Consider the following 27,709-nt stretch of genomic DNA (forward strand, 5'->3'; position numbering starts at 1 on the left):
TATGCCTGCTCAAATAGTAAGTCATGCCTTTTTTCTAATACTTAACTATATACATTTTAGTTATAATGAATTCATAGTATTTTTTAATATTTCTTAAACCATTTTTTCATGTTTTAGCATAGCTACTTTTGAGTATATTACTTTTTCAGCCATTCTTTTTAATGACCACAGTTATCTTTGACATAGATATACCATAATTTCAATTCCAAACATTGGATATTTAGATATCCAGCATTTTATAGCTTTTGAGTACAGAGAAAACAATATACCTTAAAATTATTTCTTTAGAATTGTGCTCTCCAGTAGAGCTTTCCGTGACGATGGAAGTGCACTGTGCTGTCCAGTAATGACATTAACCACATGTGGCACTGAGCATATGAGACTATCTAACCCAACCCGAGGAACTGAAGTTTTAAAATTAAGCCACATGCAGTTAGTGCCTATTGTATTGGATAGCACACTTCTAGAAACTTAGATACAGAGATCACAGTTAAAGGGCAAGGGTACTTCAAGAAGTTAACAGAAAATGGAATTAAGTTTATTTTGGTGCAAAAAATTGAAATCCATGCATATGAGGGTCTTTAAAAAGTTGTGAAGTCTATTATGAAAAAACAGGGATTTCAAAATTATTTTTGCTCCAAAATAAACATCTTTTAATTCTGGTTTTTCTCCAAATTTATGAAGTATCCTTGAATAGTCAAGAGTGAGTCCAGCTATGCTCTGAAGGGGGAACCAAGGTGAAGGTTTCTGGGGTGGTAAGATCATGCTTGGAAGAGCTCTGAGACCAAGACCAAATCGCTCTTTCTGGTGAATGGGAAGCTTAAACAAAGCCTTCGAACCAAAGGGCAGTCAGGGTTAAGGTAAATAATTTAGACCAAGGTGTGATTTTGGCTGAGGCCCACATCAGCATCATCTGCATGCTACCTAGAAATGAAAATTAGCCTCCATCCCCTGCTTACTGAGTTTGAGGTTCAACAACCTGTTTTAGCAGACCTACGAAGTTAGTTTTATGCTGGCTACTATTTAAGAACTGCTGTAGAGTGCTGAACACGGTCTACTTTCTAGGAATTTCAGATCAGAGATTTCTAGAATATAAACTCCCAGAGGGAAGAGAATTTGAATTATTCATTCGTCGCTCCAGCAGCCAACACATGTGCAGGCAATCGGTGCTCAATAAAGATTTGCTATTAGGCTGACTCTCCCTCACTTGGAATTAGTGCTAATTCATCCTGAAGAGTATAGCTACAAAACAATATCCACAAAAGGCAAATAAGGCAGCTCCGTGTTTTCCTTTGTTGCGCCCGGGCACGGTGTTTGCGTGTGTGCATGTATCTCTGTGTGTGTGTCATTTTGTCAGCTTCCCCAGTCTAAGCGTGTTGGATTTCAGTTTGAATAAAACTTTGTGGCTGAAAGGGGAATGAGAGCCAGAGGCTGTAGCTCTGGTCTAATAGTTAAGGGGATTCGGCTTTCCGGATTTATCTCGGGCTGGGAAGTGAGGATTTCCACAGCTGGCGGGAGTGCGCCCGGCCGCCGCCCTCTTTTCGGTTTTACACCGGACATTCTTAAAAATAAAATGCTTGTTTACCCGAAACTCGGATTGAACCAAGCCAACTGTTCTTGCAGATTTGCTAAATCTGGCAACCGTGGGTGGGCGGCTTCCGGCTCAGGGGACCCCCAGAAACCCGGGCGGTTACAGCCCTCCCGGGTCAAATTCCAGCTCGGGCCCCTCGGCCCCGCCCCGCCGCCCAGGAATGCGGAAGGGCCGGGGATCCGCCGCGGGACTTAGAGGGGGATAGAGGGCGAACTGCAGACGAACGCCGCGGCCGCGGGCGGGCAGGCCTCCTCGGCTCGGAACCGACAACCAAGGCCTAGGCTGTGCACGTCAGGTCGGCGCAGCCCCGCTCCCCTCACCCCCGGGATCCGCTCCGTAGCTGGCGAGAACACTGACTGCACCCCCGTTCCGAGTGGATCGGCCGCGCCTTCCGGTGCGCCTTCCGCACCGCCTCTCCAGGCAGGAAGTGCCGGCGCCGCCGCTGACCGGCCACAGCCCAGAGCTCGTGCCCGTCGCTCGTCGACTCGCGCAGGGCAGCCCCGGTTCAGGTGTCTGTCGCCCGGTGAGTGGCGTTTGGCCCCACGCACATCCTCTTTCGGGCTTTGTCCGTGCCGCCGTCTCCCTGCTGCCGCGCTCCTGTGGCGGGTCCCAGCCCCAGCACTGCAGGGCGGCGCGGGACCTGTCAGGTTGGCGGAGGAGCTGTGAGCGCAGGGCCAGGATGAAATTAGGGGGGGGTCCGTTGTGGGGCTCTGGCGGCGCCACTGGCCTAGAAGTCGAGGGTGTCTGGAGGCTCCAGATCGGATGAAGCCAGGCTGGGGAGACGCCCTGCTGGAGGTGGCGGCCGGGTCCCCGGGGCAGCGCGTGGGCCGGCTCTGCGTCACCTGGATGACTTCACACACCTGGTGCCCCGCTGATAGCGCCTCGGGTCGCTTCCCAGCGTCGGTGCGGGCTTATTCGCGTGGAGCACCTGCCCCGTGGCCCTCCCTGTGCTTGATGATTGGGGGGAGGGCAGGAGCTATTAGTGCATGGTTTTGCCTAAAGTAATGTGTCCAAGAAAGCTATTAGAAAACTGATACCAGGGTATCGGCTAAAGTGATGTCCCAGGAGTCGTAACGCCCGCTATACCTGGCACCTTGGTAAGATGTAGTTCATTTGTGTTAATTGAAGAAAAGGACAAATAACAGGAATCAGGAAAGGCTTCCTGGGAAGAGAACTGAGACCTCCTTGGAGGCCCCGGATTCTGCCTTAAGAAGGAGGAACTGTGGTGAGAGGTAACAAGATGGGAGAGGGCGCAGGGGGGCACCAGCCTGGTTGGAGCAGAGCCACATGCATACTAGCCGGAAGTAAGGGTGGGCAAGTAAGCGAGGCCCGGTCCTGAAAGCTGGAAGGGAAGTAAAATATTATGTAAGGCATTTCAGGGAGTCATTTTGGATTCTTCACTAAGGAAGGGAATAACAGTAGGAAGGGGGTGTTGCGAGGTTCAGTCTGGCAGCTTTTGTGTAAGATGGGTTTGGTAAGTGGAGAATCATAGCACTAGAGAATTCAGTATGACCTTATAGATTGTTTATTATAAAACAAATAGAAACCTTTTTCCATGAGGTGTTTGAAACCCAGAGGGATTCATCTGGTGCCACCCATTTTCTCTCTCAGCCTCTGGTGCACCTCCCTAGACTTCACAACAAAACCTCTAGCTTTTTTTGTTTGTACAGGCTCTGTTGAATAAGCAGCTTCTGTGATGACTGGCTGCTGTTCCTGTGTGCTTTAATGAGACTGAGTTCGCACAAGATGTCCTGCAGCTTTAAGGGACAGATTCCCAAGTGAGGGTAGCTAATGGTAGAGAAGGTAAGAAGGTGTAGAGCCCCTCCAAGGGCTAGTTTGCCCTCTCTCCTAAGACTAAAAGACATCAGACAGCTAGGATGAGTTCATCATCCCCTGTTTGCCAGCAGTCTTAGTTGGGGTCTTCCTTCCTTCCTCGTGCCGCAATTAGCGGTGCCGGGGGTGCCTTCTACCCTCTGAAGGTTTGGTAATTGAGCATGCTGAAGTGTCTACGGACAGTAGACAGCTTTACAAAAGGTACGCGAGTTTGTTACCTGTATGGGGGCATCACAGGAGAGCGAGTACCTGATATCCGGATGAGGTTGGACACCAAGTACCTTCTTCATGGGGGAGAAGGTGGTGAGGGGTGTATGCAATGTTGGAAAACAACTGAGTTTTAGGGGAGATGAATGAGCCCCAAGAGCAGACAGCCTGGGACAAAGTGCTGTCTGGGCTTTGGGTGTGGCGTCTCCTTTCCTGGGAGTTGACTACTCAGTTTAATGAGATTATTATAGGGAGGGGACCAGAGACAACCGCATTTCCTCTGGAGGAACTTCCCTTATAAGGGAACTTCAGAGGAAGACCCTCTGCTGAGGAGAGAAGCAGGATGGAGAGACGGGGGAGGGAAGGCGCCATGCTTGGGAGTGTTGTTTTCTGAGCCCACACACTTGAGCTGTGTGATGGCGTTGCTTGTTCCTCCCAGTCAGCTGCTTGTATGTCAGGGGCTGGGGTCCAAGCTCTGGAGCTAGGTTTCCTGAATCCAGATGCTGGCTGAGCTCGACCGTTTCCTACCTGTATGGCAAGTTGTTTATCCTTTACCTAATTTTCTTATCTGAGAAACAGGGATAACAGTACCCACATCATACGTTGTTGTCAGGATTAAATGTGTTAGTACGTGTGAAATTCTTAGACTAGTGCTGGCACAACTTCAGCACTCAGTTATTGTCCTTGTTAGTACTCTTCCCCTCAGAGTGGAGCAGGGAACAGCTGGTAAGTTTTGATAATGTCCTCTTGGGTAAAAGAACAGTGGCATTTGTGGTGAACTGCATAGGGAGACCGTAGAGAAAAAGTTTGTAATGCGGATCTAGGTACTACCTTATGATAAATATAGGTGTATGTAGTTCTGTTTGTGACAGGAAGCAAGCATACGTAAATATTTGTTTAGTATTTACTGAGTACCTGTCATGTGCAAGTAGATTACATGGCAATAAAATTGTACTCAGTAAAAAGAATGAACCACCCATAAGCTCAATAAAATAGCTAAATCTCAGAAACAGTATCTGGAATAAATGAAGTTAGGTATAAAAGAATGTACAGTGTCAAATTCCATTTTTTGAGAAGTTCAAAAACAAAAAATATAGAAATCTAAACAGTGGTTGCTCATGGAAAAGGCTAATTGATTTGCAGGAAACTTTCTGGAATGGTAACATTTGTAACTTGATTGTCATGATGATTATGTAGGTATACACATTTAGAAAAACTTACTGTTAAGATTTGTACATTTTGGGGCCGGTGCCAGGGCTCACTAGGTTAATCCTCTGCCTGCGACGTTGGTATCCCATATGGGTGCCGGGTTCTAGCCCCAGTTTCTCCTCTTCCAGTCCAGCTCTCTGCTGTGGCCTGGGAAGGCAGTGGAGGATGGTCCAAGTGCTTAGGCCCCTGCACCCGAAGGGGAGACCGGGAAGAAGCACCTGGTTCATAGCTTCGGATCGGCGCAGTGCCGGCCCGTGGTGGCCATTTGGGGGGCGAACCAATGGAAGGAAGACCTTTCTCTCTGTCTCTCTTACTGTCTGTAACTCTACCTGTCAAATAAAAAAAAAAGATTTGTACATTTCAACTGTATATAAATTTGTATTAACACAAAATGATAAAGGAGTTCAGAAGGTAGAAAGTTTATTGCCAATTGGGAGAATCATAAAGCCTGTAATACAGAAAGAAATGACAGTACTATAACGTTTATACCAAGTGTTAATATACACATACTAGGGAGGAAGCATACCTGGTGTTAAGAAAAGTTGTAAAAATTGAGTTTGGTTCTCTAAAAGTAATAGCTATAATTTATGGAACTGACTAATAGTTTTTCCCTAAATATGCAACATAGAAATGATTATATGTCATTAAGTATATGAGGTTAATTTTGTGAAGTATTTTAATTTAATTATATACTAAATTTTTTTTATGATTTCTGTTTTCAGACTGTTACGCAGTCATTTGATTTTTCCAGTTAGAACAAACATTATTCTTGACTCTAGTAATGACCATGAGAATTGGTGAGAAATTTCTAAAGATTCTCATGGATTTTGAGGAAAATGATATTGAATAAAAATGACCTTAAGAATGGGCATTTAGTCTAGTGGTTAAGACCCAGTTAAGAAGCCTGTGACCCATATTAGAGTCCTTGTTTGATACCGGTTCTGAATCCTGACTCCAGCTTCCAGACATTGCAGACCCTGGGAAGCAGCACTGGCCCAAAATAATTAGGTTCCTGTCACCCACATCAGAGACCTTGATTAAGTTCCCAGCTTTGGTCTGACCTGTCCTGACCGTTTTGGGGAATGAGTCAGCAACTGGGAGCCTTCTTCCGCAATCTGTCTTTTTGCCTATCAAATAAATGACCTTAGATTTTAGTCCAAGAACGACTGCTTTCCTGCAGGTGAGTTCATCTGCTCTCATGGCCCCCATGAATCAGCCTTGCTAAACAAGACCCCCTAAGCATCCTGGCCTCTGGACATACCAGTTATCATTCTACTCTAGGTTGGCTGAAACTTGAATTCTTTATCATCTCTTTGCTGACAAATCCAGCTCCACCTTCCATACCTCCCCAGTTACCTCATTCCTGAGTGATACACCTTTGTGCTGCCAGTTTTCCAAGCAGTATTTTTAAAAAGTACATTCAAGGACAGAGCTTTGAAGAAAATTCCCGTTACAAAACAGAAGTCTCAAGTCAGCAGAGGAATATCAGCCAGAAGAATAAGATAGTGGTGATGAGAGTGTTGAGGAAAGGGTCGCTTGCTTACATTAAAAGAGGATTCTGCAGAACTTAGACAGAAATTGAACAGAAGGAGTTAAAATTTTCTAACCAAAAATAGAAAATTTCCTACCCAATGTCAACTTGAATGTGGCTCCTTTGAGCTTTCTAAAATTCTGTGGCTGTAAATCTGAAATAAAGGCATTGCCCTAGTTTAACATTAAAGAGGTCAAAGAAACTGTGGCCTTACTCATTTTCTATTGGGATATAGCAAAATACTCCAAAATTTAGCCCAAAAGCAATAAATGGTTTTTGAGGATCAGGAGTTCAGCGGCAGCTTAGCTGCGTGGTTTGGCCTCTCCTGATGTTGTCAGGGATGTCGGCTGGGGCTGCCATCATCCAAAAGAGGACCAGTCTCTAAGACAACTGACTCATGGCTGGCAGGTTGGTGCTGTCTGATGGCAGGAGGCCCCGCCCCACGGCCCTCTCCATAGGGCTCTGTAAGTGTCTTTATGAACTGCTGTTAGCTGATTGAGTGATCCATGCAGGAGCAAAACAGAAGCTGCCGTCTGTATTATACCTAAGTCCTAGACCATCATTTCACAATATATGATTACTTAAGACAGATCAGCCCGGTTCAGTGTTGAGAATCATTGAGGGCAGTCTTAGAGCCTCTGTGGCCAAAGGAGCAAATCATATGCTCTCAGGAGCCAGGCAGGTGACAAACTTAACTCCAGCTGGGACAGAAGATGTGGGGAGTAGTAGTAGGGATAGCTCATTGAATACTTAAAATCCATGGAATTTGGAGATGTTAGTCAAATAATTCCTTATACAGTTATTCATAATGTCTGAAACTTAGGTTTTTGTATGAAGTATTCAGTTTTATTAAATGTTGGTAAACGAATTCACTTTTTAAAAGCGATTTTGAAGGACCTCCCTGTGGTGACTGAATGAACCATCCTGCAGGCTACATGTAGTTTCGTATCTGCCAGATTATGACTTCTGATCAACCTACTTTATTTTATGGATGAGGACAATCAACCCAGGAAAGCTAAAATTACCAAAGAGCATAAAACTTGTGTGACAGAACTGGAATTAAAATCCAGGTCTTGGGACCAGCATTCGTTATGGAGTAGTGGGTAAAACTGCTGCCTGTGACGCTGACATCCCATTTGGGTGCTGGTTTGTGTCCTGTCTGCTCAACTTCCAATTCAGATCCTTGCTGATGGCCTGGGAAAAGCAGCAGAAGAGGGCCCAAGTGTTTGGGTCCCTGCCACCCACTTGGGAGACCCTGATGAAGCTCTTGGCTTTGGCCTGGCTCAGCCCTGGCTGTTGCAGCCATCTGGGGAGCGAACTAGCAGATGGAAGATCTCTCTCTGTCTCTGCCTCTCTAGCTCTGACTTTAAAATAAATAAATCTTTTTAAAAAAAAAAAAAAAAAAGGTCTCCTATACTACCAATAAACTGTAATGACCGTTATTGAAAAACTGGGAACCAGATGCATGAGCAACCACTGTTTTAAGTCGTATTCAACCTTCATTGCCTTGTAATCATTTGGCGCATTTTAAAATATATAGATGCCTGACCCTGCTCTTAGGAATTCTTTTTCAGTTAGGCTAGGCTGGGACCCAGACAATCAGGTTATTTAAACTTCTGAGGTGGTTCTAATATGTAGTCAAGATTGAAACCAGGAGACCAACTGCTGTGATAGCCATATTTACACTTACTTGCCATATGGTGACAACAGCCAACTTCAGATATTTAAAGGAAGATGTCCCAAAGCAATGTCAAAGGAGTCATGAGTAGCTGACAGAATATGGTTTATGAGCATCTTTCCTAGCTTCAGGCTATATAGGCTGGACAAAGTTCACAATTTCTGCCTACTAATGGTAATGATGTCCATGTTTTGATTTTTTTTTAAGGTTTAAATAGACTTTATTGTTGCAAGGAGGGGCTGCACAAAGCAGGGCCCAGATTCCTGGTCAATGTTTTGATTTGCGTATCAGTATTGCAGGTGACTGTAAACATTTAGATTATCAACTAAATATGTTGTTATCGCAAGCTAGCTATAATACCAGTATTCCTGTATCCTTGCTCTTCATGTACCATGTATGAGTGCAACATAAAACCTTTAGTTTACTTTACATTAGAAGTTTACAATAATTATAAAACATTTTGAGGAGGACGAAGGAAGTGTTTTTATTGCAATTGAGAGTTATTTGTTATATTATGTGTCATACTCTATATCAGGGATAGGGAACCTTTTTCCTGCCAAGGGCAACTTGGGTATATATAACATCATTAGGGGCCTGCACTGTGGTGTAGCAGGTAAAGCCGTCACCTGCAGTGCTGGCATCCTATATGGGCGCCAGTTCAAGACCTGGCTGCTCCACTTCCAATCCAGTTCTCTGCTATGGCCTGAGAAAGCAGTAGAGGATGGCCCAAGTCCTTGGGCCCATGTGGGCCGGTGTACCTACATGGGAGACCCAGAAGAAGCTCCTGGCTTTGGATTGGCGCAGCTCTGGCCATTGTGGCCAATGAAGAGTAAACCTCTCCTTCTCTCTCTGTGTAACTCTGACTTTCAAATAAATAAATAAACCTCTCCTTCTCTGTATAACTCTGACTTTCAAATAGATAAATGAACCTTTAAAAAATAAAAATAAAAAATATATAACATCATTAGCGAGCCATACCAAGTTATCAACTTAAATATAAGCCTGCTATAAATTTATTGAATTTCAAGTCCTGCCTGTGGCTGCCTTGGCAGGACCAGACCAAAAGATTTCATGGGCTTCATACGGCCCTCAGGTCAAATGTTGCCCACCTCGACTATATATGAATGTTATCTGTCTTTACCTGTAGTGTAAGGATAGCGTTAGGTGGTGGTTTTGTGTGTATGTATGTGTGTGTGTGTGTTTAAGATTTATTTGTTTATTTAAAAGGCAGAGAGAGAGAGGTCTTCCATCTGCTGGTTCATTCCCCCAGGTGGCCTAAATGGTCGGAGCTGCACTGATCCAAAGCCAGGAGCCAGGAGCTTTTTGGATCTTCCACACGGGTGCAGGGGCCCAAGTGTCTGGGCCGTCTTCCACTGCTTTCCCAGGCCATAGCAGAGAGCTGGATGCAAAGTAGAGGAGCCAGGACTCAAACTGGTGCCCATATGGGATTCTGGCACTGCAGACAGCAGCTTTACCTGCTATGCCACAGCACTGGCCCCATGTGTGTGTTGTAACACTTACAGGATAAGTGTGAGTGACAATTCTAGGTAAAGGTCTCAAACTAAAGCCATAACTTATAGGAAATATTGCTACTTGATCAAACCCAACGAGGGCTGCCCTGCATTGCACAGTTCCAGGGAATGCCATTCACAGCTTAGTTATTGCTGTGCAGTTCTCTTGGATAGTTTGGAAACTCAATTTACCTACAATTTGAATTTAGAAGAAAGAAAATACTCAGAAATCATTGTTGGATTATATTGGTAATGTTGAAAGTTACACAGATTTTTGTAGAAATTCAAAATAACTAGAAGAGGATTAGTATGAGGTAGAAAATAACAAATGAAGCTTGAATCCTAGCTCTACCACCTGGTAACTCGACAAATTATTGTTAATGTCTTTGGTCTTCTGTGACTTTTTCTAAATGGACATATTTCTTTGAATGCATGTAATGTGGCATAGCAAATGAGCTACTCACTAAATGGTAGTAGCTATAAGTTGTGTAGACCTTTAATTCTCTCTCACCGCATCAAGCAGAGAAGTGGACCAGGGCATTTGGGGCTAGAAAAATAGCAAGAACACAGACACAGTAAGAAACTACAGTGTGCCTTGAGGACAAGCCAACAGTTTGGTGTTGCTGAAGGGAAGATACAAAGTGGAGAATGACAAGAGATAAAACCAAAAGAGTGATTCCTGAGTAGAGAAAGGAAGACCATGTGTCATGCTGACAAATTTGTATTTCATCCTTTAGAAAATGGGAAGCCAAAGAAGGTTTTAGAAAGTGATACATGAACTCATATTCATGTGTTGGACATCTGTGGCTAGAATATGAGGGGTGGTTTTAAGGGAGCCATGTGGCAAAGATACTTGTTAGCAGGCCATAGAAACATTCTACACAAGAGGTAATGAGGGTCCAGTTTAGAGTGGTAGCAGAGGGAGGAGGAGGAAGATGAGCAAATCTGAAAATTATTAAAGAGGTAGGGGTTGATTCATCAGGAAGGGATTTGTGGAGGGTGACTCCTAGGTTTCTGGCTTGGTGTATGGGCAGATGATGGTGAGTGGGTAGACAGAGAAAACAGAAGGGTGGGAAAGATTGGGAGGGGGAAGATAATGCAGTTTTCAACATGTCGATTATTATGAGGTGTTTAAAGCTAAACAGATGGGTGCCTTTAACAGGCAGTTGGGGGGCCGGCGCTATGGCACAGTGGGTTAATCCTCCACCTTTGGCACCAGCATCTCATGTGGGCGCCGGTTCTAGTCCTAGCTGCTGCTCTTCCAATCCAGCTCTCTGCTATGTCCTGGGAAAGCGGTAGAGGATGGCCCAAGTGCTTGGGCCCCTGTACCCACATGGGAGAGACCACCTGGCTCCTGGCTTCAGATCAGCGCAGCACCGGTCGTTGTGGCCATTTGGGGAGTGAAGCAATGGAGGGAGGGCCTTTCTTTCTGTCTCTCACTCTGTAATTCTACCTCTCAAATAAATAAATAAAATCTTTAAAACAAAACAAAACAAAAAACAGGCAGTTGGGTGTTTGAATCCAAAGCACTAGGAAAAGGTCAGGCCTGGAGGGAGAGGTATTATAGGAATAGTGAGAGCTGATGACACCCTCCAAGGAAGACAAAGAGTGAAAAGAACTATAAGCCATGTGCTGCCAGAATACTGGGAAACATGGCTATCTGAGTAGGGATAGAGGTCCTAGAGAAAATGGAGGGGACCAGTCATAGAAATAGGAGAACTTAGATAGCACCAATAAGTTGAATGCAGAATTTTACATAAGCCAGTCTTTCCAGTGTGGTGTTTAGTAGTCTTTCTTGTTAGGTCTTTAAGGTTGGGACCCTGTGCTCTCATTCTGTCCAGGACAGTTCTTTTCTGTTACTGGGCACCAGACCAAGAGTTGCTTGCTGAGCTCCCAAAGAGAAGAGGGGTAAAATAGTGTCAAATACAGTAAAGTTGTCCAAGAAGTTTAAACTGCATTTGGTAAATCAAAAGCAGTTGCAATGGAGAAGAGAAAACCAGATTGTGGTGGGTTGAAAAATAAGTGGGAAGTGAGAAAGAAAAAGCCCAGATCCTTATCTCAGAAAGTGAGAAAAGAGAAGATTGTAGTTTCCTTCTCTTCAGATTGTTTTACAGCTTTGTCTCACTTTTCAGCTGTGTGTGCCTAGGTTTTTTTGTTTGTTTGTTTGTTTGTTTTTTCAAATATATTAAATTTATTTGAAAAGCAGAAAGAGAAGATTTCCAGGCTACAGACTCACTCCCCAAATGCCCACAACAGCTCAGGCTGGGCCAGGCTTGAAGCCACGAGCCCAGGAACTCAGCTGGGGTCTCCCATGTGGGTGGCAGAGACACAACTACTTGAGCTATCAACCACTGCTTCCCGTGGTGCTCACTAGGAAGCTGTATCAAAAAGTGGAGTCAGGATTTTTTATATTAAGACTTTGTTTATTTGGGAGGCAGAATTATAGACAAAAGGAGAGACAGAGATCTTCCATCTACTGGTTCACACCTCAAATGGCTGCAACAGCTGGAGCTGGGCTGATCTGAAGCCAGGATCCAGGAACTTCTTCCAGGTCCCTCATGTGGGTGCAGGAGCCTAAGCACTTAGGCCATATTCTGCTACTTTCCCAGGCCATAAGCAGGGAGCTGGATCGGAAGTGGAATAGCAGTGACATGGACTAGCACCCATTATGGGATGCCAGTGCCATGGGCGGAGGCTTGGCCTACTACACCACAGCACCGGCCCTGGAGCCCAGACTTAAACTAGGCACTCTGATAAAGGATGTGGGCATCTGAAACAATGTCTTCAGGGCTGAGACAAACTCCTATCCCATGTGTAGTTTTCATAGGTACTATACATATACACAAATATGTCCTGTTTTTATTTTTGAAAGATTTTTTTTCTTTGAAAGAGCAATGGGTTGGGTGGATAGGTGGGGTCTGTGGAGAGAAATATTTCATCTGCTGGTTCACTCCCCAAATAGCCATAATGGCCAGGGATGAGCTAGGCTGAGGACAGGATCCAAAAACTCCATCCTGGTCTTGCACGTGGGTGGCAGGAACTCAAGCACTAGGGCTGCCTTCCACTGTCTTCCCAGGCACATTAGCAAAGAGCTTAGTTAGAAGCTGAGCAGTGGAGACTTAAAACAGCACTCCAATATGGGATGCTGGTGTTGGCAAACAGCAGTTTAACTTGCACCACAATGCTGACCCCATGTCACTGTTTCTCAGTCAAATGTGAGAAGAGAAGATTTTTAAAAAAGAGAAAGCAAAGCGTTATTACTTTGAGTTCTATTCACTCTGTAACATATTTTGGCAAGGGCCGATTAGTGACTTGCTGTTCATTCTTTTCCATCCACCTTCCTTCCCTGGATCCTTCATGTGGAGGTCAGACTTGCTTCACCCCCGATGTCTCTTCTCGCCATATCAGGTGACTTCCCTATTCTTTCACATAAGCATTTCCCCTAATAAAATGCTTACATGTTTAATCCCACCTTGACATCAGCTTAGAGAATTCAAACTCAGCTCACTTAATATATTTTTGCATTAGTCTGTAGAGGCAGCATGATATAATTGATCATTTTTAAACAAAGATTTTTTTTTATATGACTCAATTGTAAAAGTAATTGGCTGGTACTGAGTGTGAGAGTACCAGTGCTTGCCTACAGACATAATACCTATCATACCTTAAAGAAGTAGAATCATGGACTTTTTAGCATGAGCAAGAATCTTTTTTTTATAAGTTTCATTTATTTATTTGAGAGAATTGGGGGGCGGGGAGGAGAGGAGAGGAGAAGAGATCTAACATCTGCTGATTCATTTACCCAAGTGGCTGAAGTCAAAGGCTGAAACTCCATCAGGTCTCCCCCGTGAATACTGGGGTCCAAGCAGCTGGGCTGTCTTCTGCTTTCCTAGCACATTAGCTGGGAGATGGATCAGAATTGGAACAACCAGGAATCCAACTGGTACCCAGATGGGATGCCAGCTTCACAGGCAGAGGCTTAACCTGCTGGGCCACAATGCCAGGCCTGAGCAAGAATCAAGTTTCAGTATATGAAGAGAATGAAAGCACAGTCAAATGCCTTGCTAGTGGACCCCATTCTGTCTCTGATTTAACTTTGAGTGAAACTAAAGTGTAATGTCAAGCCAAGCGGTAAGAAGGAGAAGAAAATTAACATTTATTCAGGAAGAGTACTGGGGTGGGGGAGGAGTTGGAATGTTGAGAGTTAGGACTCAGTGTGGTGTGCTTCATGATAGCCTGTGGAGTGTCCTTCAGATAGAAGGAGATGTGAATGATATAAAAGTCTTAAGTCCAGAAGTCCTGGAGACTCAGGCCCCAAATCTGCTTACCTGGCCACTGGGGCAGCTATCTATGGCTTTCACACTATGGTGCTGCAGAGGCAAGGCACCATCCTCAAAAATGCCCCCAGTTCTAACACTAATAGCAAGTTTTCATGTCCTCAAGACCCGCCTCAGGTCGGACAAGTTCCCAGGATTCATAGAACTGAGGGAAAGCTTTCATACTCACAGATGTGGTTTATTGAGTGAAAGGGTACAGATGAAAACCAGTCAGTGTAGGGGAGCAGGCATAGAACCTAGTAGTTAAGATGCCCACATCCCATATCAAAATATCTGGTTTCAATACTCAGCTCTAGCTCCTGATTCAAGCTTCCTGGTGATGGCTCAAGTGACTGGGTTCCTACCACCCACGTGGGGGATAGGGATTGAGTTCCCAGCTCCTGGCTTCAGCCCCATGCATTGTAAATGTTTGGGGAAAGAACCTGTAGATGGGGGAGCACTCTTTGTCTGTTCTCTCTCTCTCTCTTGGCCTCTCTGCCTCTCAAATAAATAAACAGAAGAAACATCAGTTAAGAGAAGAGCCACATGAGACAGAGCTTCTAGTCATCTCTTCCAGTGAAGTGTGGACAGTGTTCCTTGCAGCATAATGTGTGATGATGTGTAGTGTATTGCCCACAAGGGAAGTACACCTGATCCTTGATATCTAGCATTTTATTATAGCTCCATCACATAGAGCCGACTGCCCAATAGCTGACATCAGTCTCTAACCCCTCTAGAGAGCAAGGTGATGCCATGTGACCAAATCTCACAGTAAATCACTTTGTCGGACTCTGGTGCAAGACCCCAGGTATCAGGACAATCCAGGCATTCACAGTCACCTCCCAAGAGCCAGGGGCAAAGCCAGTCCTCTTTGGCGACCTTAAATTCTTTGTTACACAGGTACACTGACTTTTTATTTTCTTCAACATAAGTAGTACGTGTTTCATAGGGCAATTGTGAAGGTGGAATAAGACACTGCATCAAAAAGTTGGGGCTGGTACTGTGGCATGGCAGGTAAAGCTGCTGCCTGCGATGCCTGCATCCCATATGATTGCCAATTCATAACCCAGCTGCTCTACTTCTGATCAGCTCCCTGCTGGTGAGCCTGGGAAAGCAGCGGAGGATGGCCCAAGTACTTGGGCCCCTGCACCCATGTGGAGGACCTGGAAGAAGCTCCTGGCTCCAGCTTCAGCCTGGCCCCGCCCTGGCCATTGTAGCCATTTGGGGAGTGAACCAGCAGATGGAAGATCTCTGTCTCTCTGTAACTGTGACTTTCAAATATACAAATAAATCTTTTTTTAAAAATGATGCTAATTCTGATAGTGTTCGTAAGCTTTTGGAGGTTATATGTCAGACTAGTAACAGTGGAGCTGAGATTTTAACTTGAGTCTTCCTAACTCAAAAGCTGATGGTGTCTTTGTGTTTTATTTATTTAAATTATTTAAAGCTGTAGTTAAGAAAGGGGATGAAAAATGTCTGTTTTTTATTTTGATTATTGATGGCTTTCACTAGAGATTGCAGGCTGCCACCAGGAGTGTTGGAAACATGAAAAAGTGGAGACAGATTATATACTAGACTGCTGTTCTAAAAGTTTGTCAGGGAGAAGGGGAAGTCTGGGGGGAGCTAGAAGAGATGCAAGAATGAAGAGCAGGTTTTAGTATTCATTAAAGATGAGAGCCTTTGGACACATACTGTATGCTGACTACACTTGTCTAAATGTGATATTTAATTCTCACTTTGCGTTGAAGTAGATACCATGATGTGCTGAAAAACAGGCTGGGAGAGGGCATGTTATATTGCTAGTAGAATGGAAATACAAGAAGACTACTGCACTGATTTTTTGTTAGGATGAAACAGAACAATCCTTGTTTGTTTTTTTAAGATTTATTTTATTTATTTGAAAGGCAGAGTTGGAGAGATCTTCCATCCACTGGGTCACTCCCTGAATGGCTGCAAAGGCCAGACCTGGGCCAGACCTGAGCCAGGAGCTTCTGAGTCTCCTGTGTGTGGGTGTAGGAGCTCAAGTACTTGGGCCATCCCCCACGGCTTTCCCAGGCACATTAGCAGGGACCCAGATCAGAAGCGGAGCAACCGGGCCTGAAACTGGCATCCATATAAGATGCTGGTATCACTGGTGGTGGCTTTACCTGCTACTCCACAGCACTGAGAAAGAGGTCACCTTTGGAGTCTTTTTCTTAGCGATAGCTGTGTACCTGCATCACAGTGCTTGACACATATTCAGTAAATGCTGGCTATTATTATGTATTTTAAATTAATTCCCATTGGAATTAATTTGGGGATGGGGCCTATTTCAAAACTGTACACATTTTTCAGCTATTGTCACATTGAAAATAAAGTTTAAATGTGTGCTTATTATTACACAGTTGAAGTAATAATTCTATAATGTAATTTTTATTCACTAGCCTTTATATTTATGCATTATTTTTTGTTTTATGTTCTTTTTAACTGCAGAATTAAACAGCCACCATGTCGAGCAAAAAGGCCAAGACCAAGACCACCAAGAAGCGCCCTCAGCGCGCCACGTCCAATGTGTTTGCCATGTTTGACCAGTCACAGATTCAGGAGTTCAAAGAGGCCTTCAACATGATTGATCAGAACCGAGACGGTTTCATTGACAAGGAGGATTTGCACGATATGCTTGCTTCACTGGGTAGACATACTCTTTTTTTTTTTTTTTTTTTTTAATGACAGCTGATCTTTTTTTTTTTTTAAAGATTTATTTATTTATTTGAAAGAGTTACACAGATAGCGAGAGAGGTGGGGGGGGGGGGGTGTCTTCTATCTGCTGGTTCACTCCCCAGTTGGCCACAATGGCTGGAGCAGGGCGAGTCCAAAGCTAAGATTTCCTTCTGGGTCTCCCTTGTGGGTACAGGGGCCCAAGGACTTGAGCTATCTTCTGCTGCTTTCCCAGGCCATAGCAGAGAGCTGCACTAGAAGAGGAGCAGCCGGGACTTGAACCAGCGCCCATATGGGATGCTGGCACCATAGGCTACGCCATGGCACCGGCCCCAGACATACTCTTTATATGCCTTTTCCCCACAAAAATAATCTAATTCTTTGTGAATCATTTTTAAATGATGCACAAATATTTCTTTCCTTGTCTCAAAAGTCCTCTTGAGAGAAGTGTGTGAGAAGTGCTGTACTGAGACTTGTCCAGACATGAGGGGATAAGCTCATGGGTTGGGAATGTGGCAGCTAGTCTGGCCAGGTGGGTTTATGTTCTTGTTAGCTTGTTACTTTAGGTCTGTTGGGGAAAGCCTGGTGATGGGTAGGTGGCAAGAAAGCAGAATTTCAAATGACAAATACAGTTAGTAATACAGAAGAGTTAGTAAAGGTGGAGGGCAAGTTGTAAAGAGGTGATGGGAACAAGTGGTAATGACTGAGGGAGGGCAGTAGGGACTTTGACAATATTTTAAGGAAATAATTGAAATTTTTATTACATTTCTGAAGAATAAATTTTGTATACAATGAATGCAATTTTATTTTGTTTCTTAATTCCTCCTATCACTACTGACAACATAACACAAATTATGGATAAATCTTTAACGTAATTTTTAAAAAAGGTTTATTTATTTGAGAAGCAGAGAGAGAAGTCTTCTATCTGCCGGTTCACTCCCTAGATGACCACAGTGGCCGGAGCTGGGCTGATCTAAAGCCAGGAGCCAGGAGTTTCTTCCCGGTTTCCCGTGTAGGTGCAGGGGCCCAAGCATTTGAGCCATCTTCCACTTGTTTCTCAGACCATAAAGAGAGAGCTAGATCAGAAGAGAAGCAGCCAGACACAAACCAGCGCCCATGTGGGATGCTGGTACCACAGGTAGAGGCTTAACCTACTACACCACAGTGCCAGCCCTCATGATTTTTTTTTATTGAGCTCTTTTGTTTTCTTTTAATTTTTAATGAGTTTACAATAGACTTAGTGGGATTTGTAGTTAGAATTCTGGGAACGTATGATATTCCCTTCTTCCCTCTCTCCTTCCCTCCCTCTCCCTCTCCCCCTTTCTTCTTCTTTTTTTTTTTTAAGTTTTTGAGGTAGCATATTTAAATCTGCATTACAGTAAAAAGGTTTAATACTTCACCAAGTAAGAAGTTTAACAAGTAAAAAACAAAAAGACCTTAGTTTGATGGGAATATAGACAACAGCTCTAAACAATAATTGAATGCAATAATGACCATTAACCCATATACAGTAAATTTTAAAGTACTCAGAGATGGTTAAAACTATAATAATATAACATTTTTTAAAAAAAATTATTTATTTTATTTGAAAGGCAGAGTTACAGAGAGAGAGAGAGAATCTTCCATCCACTGTTTCACTCCCTAAATGGCCACAGCAGAAGGCCTGGTCCAGGCCAAAGCCAGGAGCCAGGAGCTTCTTCCAGGTCTCCCACTGAGTTTCAGGGGCCCAGGGACTTGGGCCATCTTCTGCTGCTTTCGCAGGCCATAGCAGAGAGCTGGTTTGAAAGTGGAGCAGCTAAGACTTGAACTGGCACCCATATGGGTAACTAACTTCACAGGTGGAAGCTTAACCGACTATACCACAGTGTTGTCCCTCTGGTATAACATTCTTAACCATTGGTTTGACAAGGGAATAAAAGTTTTGCAAAACTATATTTGCAGCAATGTTGATACACATAGATGTTTTGTTTGTTTTTCAAATTTTAGCTCCCACATACAAGAGAGAACATGGCAGTGCTTTTCTTTCTGTGTCCAGCTTATTTCACTCAGCATGATGTCCTCTAGTTGTGCCCATTTTGCTACACATGGTAGAATTTCATTCTCTTTCATAGCTGAATAATATTCCATTGTGTATATATACACCATTTTTTCTATATTCATTCATCTGATGATGTGTACTTTGGTTGATTCCAAATTTTGGCTACTGTGAATGGTGCTGCTAGAAGCATGGTGTGCAGGTATCTCTTTGATACAACGTCTTCATGCCTTTTGTGTATATGCCCAGTAGTGGGATTGCTGGATCCTATGACAAGTCTATTTCTATTTTTTAAGAAATCTCCGCACTGTTTTCCACACTGGCTGCACTAATTTACATTCCCACCAATATCCTCGCCAGCATTTGTTAGTCTCTGTGTTTTGGATTTTAGCCATTCTGACAGGAGTGAGGTACTGTCTCACTGTGGTTTTGGTTTGCATTTCCCTGATGGCTAGTGGTGTTGAGCATTTTTTCATATATTTCTTGGCCATTTTTTTAAGAAGTTTTGAAGTCCTTTGCCCATTTCTCAACTGGATTGGTTGTGTTTTTGTTGTTGAATTTTAAATTGCTGATATAGTTGGCTTATTAATCCTTTGTCAGATAGGTGGTTTGCAGATATTTTTTCCCATTCTGTTGGGTGTCTCATCACTCTATTAATATTTCTTTGCTGTGCAAAAGCTCTTGAGTTTGATGGAGTCCCATTTGTTTAGTTTTGCTTTTGTTATCTATGCTTTGGAGGTCTTGTCCAAGAAGTTGTCCCCTACACTAAGTCTTGGAGTGTTTCCCCTACATTTTCTTACAGCAACTTCATAGTCTCAAGTCTTAAATTCAAGTATTTGATACATCTTAAGTTAATTGTTTTATATGGTGAGAGGTATGGCTCTAATTTCATTCTTCTACATATACAGTTCTGCCAGCGCTATTTGTTGATGAGATTATCCTTATGCTACTGTATGGTCTGAGCACTTTTATCAAACATTACCTGGCAGGGTTGGCGCTGTAGTATAGCGGGTAAAGCTGCTGCCTGCAGTGCTGCCATCCCATATGGGTGCCACTTCTAGTCCCTGCTGCTTCACTTCCAGTCCAGCTCTCTGCTATGGCCTGGGAAAGCAGTAGAAGATGGCCTAAGTCTTTGGGCCCCTGTACCCACATGGGAGACCTGGAAGAAGCTCCTGGCTCCTGGCTTCAGATCAGCGCAGCATGCTGGGGAGTGAATCAGTGGATAGAAGACCTCCCTCTCTGTGCCTCTGCCTCTCTGTAACTACCTTTCAAATAAATAAATCTTTTAAAAAATCACTTGGCTGTATGTATGTGGAATAATTTCTGGGGTAACTGTGCTCTTCCATTGATCTGTGTATTGGTTTTTATGCCAGTACCATGCTGTTTTAATTACTATAGCTTTGTAGTGTGCTTTGAAGTCAGGTATTAGGATGCCTCCAGCTTGATTTTTCTTCTACAGGATTCAGGATTGCTTTGGCTCTTCTGGTTTTTTTGTGATTCCATATAAATGTTAGGATCGCTTTTTCTAATTTTGTAAAGAATGTCATTGGTATTTTGATAGGCATTGCATTGAATCTGAATATTGCTTTGGGTAGTATAGACATCTTAATATTGATTCTCCTGATCCATGAGCAAGGAAGACCTTTCTATTTTTTTATGTCCCTTATGATTTCTTTCATTAGTGTTTGATAATTTTCACTGTAGAAATCTTCCGCTTCTTGATTAAATTTATTCCTAATATTTGATTTTTTGGTTGGTTTTTGTGCTTGGGATTTCTTTCTTGATTTCTCTTTCTGTGAGTTCATCATTAACATACAAAAAAGCTGTTTTTTGTATGCTTATTTTGTATTCTGCAACTTTACTGAACTGGTTTATCAATTCTAACAACTTTCTGGTGGGATGTTTAGATTTTTCCACGTGCAACATCATATCATCTGCAAACATAGATAATTTGACTTCCTATTTTCTAATTTTGATGCCCTTTTTTTTTTTTTTTTTTTTTTGAGATTTATTTATTTATTTGAAAGAGTTACACAGAGAGGAGAGGCAGAAAGAGAGAGGTCGTCCATCCAATGGTTCACTACCCAGTTGGCCTCAACGGCCGGAGCTGTGCTGATCTGAAGCCAGGAGACAGGAGCTTCTTTGGGTCTCCCATGCGGTTGCAGGGGCCCAAGGACTTGGGCCATCTTCTACTGCTTTCCCAGGCCACAGCAGAGAGCTGGATCGGAAAAGGAGTAGCCGGGTCTCAACCAGCGCCCATATGGGATGCCAGCGCTTCAGGCCACGGCATTAACCCGCTGCACCACAGAGCCAGCCCCGTGATGCCCTTTATTTCTTTCTCCTAATTGCTCTTGCTAAAACTTCCAGTACTTTATTGAATAAGTGTTGAATGTGGATGTCCTTGTCTTTTTCCAGATCTTAGGGGAAATGCTTTCAGTTTTTCCCCATTCAGTATGATATTAGCTGTTGATTTGTGATATATAGCCTTTATAATTTTGAGAATTGTTCTTTCTATACCTAATTTGTGGAGGGTTTTTATCATGAAGGGGTATTGAATCTTATCAAATGCTTTCTTTGCATCTATTGAGATGACCATATGGTTTTTGTTCTTCATTCTTTTCATGTGATTTATAACATTTACCGATTTGTGAATGTTGAGCCACCCTTGGACTTCTGGGATAAATCCCACTTGATTGTGATATATGATCTTTTTTGATGTGATTTGCTAGTATTTTGTTGAGAATCTATGTTCATTAAGTATATAGGTCTGTAGTTTTCTTTAAAGATTGATTTATTTGAAAGGCAGAGTTATAGAGAGGCAGAGAGAGAGAAGCCTTCCATCTGCTGATTCACTCCACAGATGGCCTCAACGGCCAGAGCTGGGCTGATCCAAATGAAGCCAGGATCCAGGCCTCCCACGTGGGCCATCCTCTGCTGCTTTCCCAGACACATTAGCAGAGAGCTGGGTTGGAAGTGGAGCAGCTGAGACTTGAATGAGCACCCACATGGGGTGCCGGCACTGCAGGTAGCAGCTTTTACCCACTAAGCCACAGTGCTGGCCCCTGTGGTTTTATTTTTATGTTGTATCTTTGGTTTTGGTATCAAAGTAATGCTAGCCTCATAGAAAGAGTTTGCTGATCTCCATCCTGTTCAGTATTTTGGAATAGTTTGAAGAATTTCAGAGTTAACTTCCTCTTTGAATGTTTTGTAGAATTCAGTAGTAAAGCCATCAGGTTGGGGCTGGCACTGTGGCATACCAGGTAAAGCAGCTGCCTGTGGCTCTGGCATCCTGTGTAGGTGCCAGTTCGAGTCCTGGCTGCTCTACTTCTTTTTTTTTTTAATATATTTTATTATTTATTTATTTATTTATTTGAAAGACAGAGTTACAGAGAGAGGTAGAGACAGAGAGAGGGGTCTTTCTTCCGCTGTTTCACTCCCCAGATGGCCACAATGGCCGGAGCTGTGCTGATCCAAAGCCAGGAGCTTCTTCCAGGTCCCCCACATGGGTGCAGGGGTCCAAGGACTTGGGCCATCTTTTACTGTTTTCCCAGGTCATAGCAGAGAGCTGGATCAGAAGAGGAACAGCAGGGACTAGAACTGGTGCCCATATGGGATGCCAGCACTTAAAGACCAGGGCTGCTTTTTTTTTTTTTTTTTTTTTGACAGGCAGTTAGAGAGACAGAGAAAAAGGTCTTCCTTCTGTTGGTTCACCCCCCAGATGGCCACTACACCTGGTGCACTGTGCCAATCCGAAGCTAGGAGCCAGGTGATTCCTCCTGGTCTCCAACGCGGGTGCAGGGCCCAGGCACTTGGACCATTCTCCACTGCCTTCCCAGGCCACAGCAGGGAGCTGGACTGGGAGAGGAGCAACTGGGACAGAATCCGGCGCGACTAGAACCTGGGGTGCCGGTGCCACAGGCGGATTATTAGCCAAGTGAGCCGCGGCGCCGGCCAAGACCAGGGCTTTTTAACCCGCTGCACCACAACGCCGGCCCCTGGCTGCTCCACTTCTGATCCAGCTCCCTACTAATGCACCTGGGGATGCAGTAGAAGATAGCTCAAGTAATTGGACCCCACCTGGGAGACCAGGAAGAAGCTCCTGGCTCCTGACTTTAGCCTGGTCCAGCCCTGGTCATTGTGACCATTTGAGGAGTGAACCAGCAGATAAAGATCTCTGTCTCTCCCTCTCTCTTTGTAGCTATGCCTTTCAAATAAATGAATAAATCATTTTAAAATCATCAGGTCCTGGACTTTTCCTCAATGGAAGACTTTTAATTACTGCTTCAATCTCATTGCATGTTATGGATCTGTTTAGATTGTCTATATCATCTTGATTTAATCTTTGTAGTTGATGTGAATCCAGGAATTTATCCATTTCTTTGAAGTTTTCTAGTTTACTGGCATATGGTTCTTAATAATAGCTTCTTACGATCCTTTGTATTTCAGTGGTATCAATTGTAATGTCTCTTTTTTCATCTCTAATTTTATTTATTTGAGTTTTTTCTCTTTGTTAGTCTGGCTAGAGTTTTATCTATTTTGTTTATCTTCTCAAACTTTTTGTTTTGTTGATCTTTTGTATGGTTTTTTTAGTTTCAATTTCATTTATTTCTGCTCTGATCCTTATTTCTTACCTCCTGATGATTTTAAGTTTGGTTCTTATTTTTCTGAGTCTTCAAGATGCATCATTAGATATTTGAGACATCTTTTTTTAATGTAAGTGTTTAATGCTATAAACTTCCCTGTTAATACTGCTTTTGCTGTACCCTACAGATTTTGATATGTTGTGTTTTCATTTTCATTTATTTCAAGAAAATATTTGATTTCCTTTTTAATTTCTTCAATGACCCATGGATCGTAGAGTAGCATGTTGTTTAATTTCTATTTATGAGTGTTCTGTTTTCTTCTTGCTGATTTCTAGTTTTACTCCATTATGGTCTGAGAAGATCATGGTATGATTTCAGTATTTTTAAATTTGCTGAGACTTGATTTATGGCCTAATATGTGGTCTAGCCTAGAAAATGTTCCATGTGCTGATGAGAAGAATGTATATTCTGTAGCTGTTGGGTTAATTGTCCTGTAAATGTCTGTTAGATCCATTTGCTTGATAGTATGTTTCAACTCCAGTCTATCTTTATTGATTTTTTTTGGTCTGGATAATCTGTACATTGAAGAGAGTGGGGTGTTGAAGTCACCCATTATTACTGTATTGGAGTCTATATCTCCCTTTGGGTCTAATAGCAAAGTAAAGAGTTCAAAAAATAATATAAAAAAAAGAATGTTCCTTAACAGTTTTTGATTTCTTCTGTGATCCACTATTCATTCAGGAGCATGTTATTCAGTTTCTGTGTGTGTGCATATGTTCTAGAGATTCTTGAGTTGTTGATTTCCAGCTTCATTCCATTGTGGTTAGAGAAGATGCATGGTATGATTTCAATTTTTTTTTTTTTTTTAATTTGCTGAGACTTGCTTTATGGCCTGGCCTGTGCTGTATCCAAAAGAAAGTTCCATCCATTGGTAGGAAGAATGTGTATTCTGCAACTCTAGGATGAAAAGTTCTGTAGGTATCTGTTAGGTCCATGTGGTCTATAGCCTCAATTAACTCTGCTGTTTCCTTGCTGATTATCTGTCTGGTTAATCTGTCCATTGTTGAAAGTGGGGTATTGAAGTCCCCCATTACTATTGTATGGGAGTCTATGTCTCCCTTTAAATGCATTAACATTTCTTTTAAATAGTCAGGTGCCCTATAATTAGGTACGTATACATTTATTATAGTCACATCTTCCTGTTGGAATTGATCCTTTAATCATTGCATAGTTCCCTTATTTGTCTCTTAGCAATTTTTGTGTTAAAGTCTATTTTGTTTCATATTAGGATGGCTACACTAGCTCTGTTTTGGTTTCTGTTAGAATGGAATATCTTTCCATCCTTTCACTTTCAGTCTGTGTATATCTTTGTTGGTGGGATGAGTGTTTTTGTTTTTGTTTTTTTCCATCTGCCAATATGGATCTTTTAACTGGAGAGTTGAGGCCATTTACATTCAAGGTAACTATTAATAAGGACTCTTGTCCCTGCCATTTTTTCCATAAATATGTATTTTTTTAATTTATTGAATGCATTTTTACATAGATACAACTTTAGAATACAGTGGTCCTTTCCCCCATTCTCCCCACCCCGCTTCCATCCCACCTTCCGTTCCTTCTCCCATCTCCTTCCATTATGGATCATTTTTAGTATGACTTTATATACAGAAGACCAGCTCTATGCTAATCATAGATTTCAACAATTTGCCCCCATGCCCATATACAACATATAGAATACAGTTTGGGGAGAGGATTTGCAGTTGATTCTCATATTACAATTCAGTAGGGACAGAGGTCCTACCTGGGGACCAAGTGCACAGTGACTACTGTTGTTCCTTTAACAATTAGCACTCTTTTTTATGACATCAATGATCATCCAAGGCTTTGTCGTGGGCTGCCAGGGCTATGGAGGCCTTTTGTGACCATAGACTCCGTCGGTATTTGGACACGGCCATAAGCAAAGTGGATGTTCTCCTCTCCCTTCAGAGAAGAGTGTCTCCTTCTTTGATGACCCTTCCTTTCCTCTGAGGTCTCGCAGAGATCCTCTGTGCAGGATTTTTCTTTCTTTCCACAGAGTCTTGTCTTCCCATGCGAGAGATGCTCTTGCAGGCCTTTCAGCCTGACCAGGAAGCCTTATGGGTTGATTCTGAGGTCAGAGTGTTTTTTACTGCGAAAGTCATTCTAGGAGTCTGCTATGTGGACTGCTTCCCATGTTGGTCCTTCCTTCCTTCCCTTTTTAATTCTGTTATTTTTACGGGGTACTTGATGTTATTTATGTCATCCCTTTTAAACTTAGATCGGTCTATCTGTTGCCTTTAACATTTAATATGACCATTGTAACAGTGAAGATGGTGTTTATAGCACCGATTCTTATGGGTTTGGAGCCCCATGATTAGTTCTTAGTCTGTACCCTAAGAGGTAAGTCTATATGCCTATATGCAGAACTATACTGTTTTACAGTTTTAGACTACTTCTTCTATCTCTTATTCCCTCCCTTGTTTTTAACTGGGATCTTCTTCCAATTGCCTTACATAGAGAGTTCAGTATATAGTGTGAAGTAGAGAGATGAGAGAGAGAGAGAAAGAAAACAGAAAAAAACCGACAAAACAAAACAAAAAGAATATACACAGTAAAAAGTAACAATGGTCAGCCGGCACCGCGGCTCATTTGGCTAATCCTCTGCCTGCGGTGCCGGTACCCCGGGTTCTAGTCCCAGTTGGGGTGCTGGATTCTGTCCCGGTTGCTCCTCTTCCAGTCCAGCTCTCTGCTGTGGCCCGGGAAGGCAGTGGAGGATGGCCCAAGTGCTTGGACCCTGCACCTGCATGGGAGACCAGGAGGAAGCACCTGGCTCCTGGCTTCAGATCTGTGTGGCATGCCAGCCGTAGCGGCCATTTAGGGGGTGAACCAATAGAAGGAAGACCTTTCTCTCTGTCTCTCTCTCTCTCTAACTCTGCCTGTCCAAAAAAAAGGGGGGGGGGCAACAATATTCAACTGTCTCTTAACAGGTCAAGGATTCTTGAAGACATTGGTTCTAAAAGTGACTATTTCACTTCTATAGCTTTTATTCATTTTAGCTGTGCTGTTGATTCTCCCAAATCAGTGAAAACATATGGTGTTTGTCTCTTTGGGACTGGGTTATTTCACTAAGTATAAGGTTTTCCAGCTTGCTCCATTTTGTTGCAAAGCACCAGATTTCATCCTTTTTTACTGCTGTGTAGTATTCCATGGTGTACATATTCCACAATTTCTTCATCCAATCTTTGGTTGATGGACATTTAGGTTGCTTCCATGTCTAAGCTATTGTGAATTGAGCTGCAATAAACATGGAGGTGCAGATTTCCATAAATATTTCCATTGTTTACTTTCTATTTCCTCTGTACTTTTACTGGGAGGTTTTCTGCCTTCACCTTCTTTTGTAGTGATGACCATGTTTCTGTGTGTGGCACATCCTTAAACATCTTTTGTAAGGCTGGACTAGTTGTGACAAATTCTTTCAATTTCTTTTTGTTATGGAAGGTTTTTATTTATTTCACTTTCATTCATAAATGAAAGCTTTGCAGGGTACAGTATTCTGGGCTGACGGTTTTTTTTTTTTTTTTTTTTTTTTAAGACTTGGAATATATCACCATTCTCTCCTAGCCTGTAGGATTTCTGATGAGAAGTCTACTGTGAGTCTAATGAGATCCACTGAAAGTAATCTGGTGTTTCTCTCATGTACATTTTAGAATCTGTTCTTTATGTTTTACTGTGTAGAGTTTGACTACAATGTGTTGTGGTGAGGATGTTTTCTGGTCATCTCTATTAGGAGTTCTGTGTGCTTCCTATGCTTGGATGTCCCTTTCCTGTCCAAGTACAGAAAGAACAGTACCGTGAATACCCATACATCTTTTACGAATCCTCACCAACTGTTAACATTCTGCAACATTTCCTTTATCCAGAGTAAGAATAGAATCAAGACACTGGTCTAACTTGTTGACTTGCAGGTAGATTATATCCCAGTGTTTCTCACATTCTCAGTAGCTAACTGAGTGCATCCTTTGGGGTCCATCACTACTGAAAGCCAGTAGTGAAAGCCACTGAAGAAAACTGAGGGATTTCACTTTGTTCCAAAGATTGAACCCTCAAGTCCATACCTGACTCATAATAGATGCTCAATGAATATTTATTTAATGGGTAAATAGTGGGAGACTAAGAGGCTGACTTTGGGCCCTCCATTTTGGGGGAAACCTGTGCCTTTAAAGATATGTACCTCTATTTACTTTCCAAATGAACAAATTTTATTGGATGTCTTGAATAGCTCCTTATGTGCTTAGCTAAACCAACACATTTTAAATTCCTTTGTCTTTGGTATTTTAACAGTTTTCTTAACACCTTTGGTTACAGTTTTTTTCCCCTCCAAAAAAAAAAAAAAAGAAATAAAGAGCTACAAGAGAGTTTGGTTAAATCTGCATGTAGAAAAGTAGATTTGGGGATACTTTTGCTTATTCAGTGAATTTTGAATTTTATTTTGGGTAAGATTTT

At 42.7% G+C, this 27,709-nt stretch overlaps 1 protein-coding gene across 6 annotated transcripts in view; it reads left to right on the plus strand.

Annotated features, from left to right (window-relative positions):
- Window positions 1–1,743: 1,743 nt before the first annotated feature.
- The window catches only part of LOC100345591 (myosin regulatory light chain 12B), a 28,883-nt gene continuing 2,917 nt past the window's right edge, over window positions 1,744–27,709 (plus strand). Inside the window, exons 1-3 of one of the 6 annotated variants that reach the window (XM_008261116.4) lie at window positions 2,008–2,114; window positions 12,931–12,968; window positions 16,349–16,547. In XM_008261116.4, coding sequence (XP_008259338.1) covers window positions 16,364–16,547 — 184 coding nt within the window. In that variant the 5' untranslated portion in view covers window positions 2,008–2,114; window positions 12,931–12,968; window positions 16,349–16,363. Of the gene's footprint in view, window positions 2,115–2,395; window positions 2,824–4,054; window positions 4,162–12,930; window positions 12,969–16,348; window positions 16,548–27,709 lie in introns of those variants that run through there. The other 5 variants (XM_002713599.5, XM_070050423.1, XM_070050422.1 and 2 more) reach the window with 5 other exon arrangements.

This window comes from Oryctolagus cuniculus, chromosome 10, assembly GCF_964237555.1.
Source record: "Oryctolagus cuniculus chromosome 10, mOryCun1.1, whole genome shotgun sequence".
NCBI lineage: Eukaryota > Metazoa > Chordata > Mammalia > Lagomorpha > Leporidae > Oryctolagus > Oryctolagus cuniculus.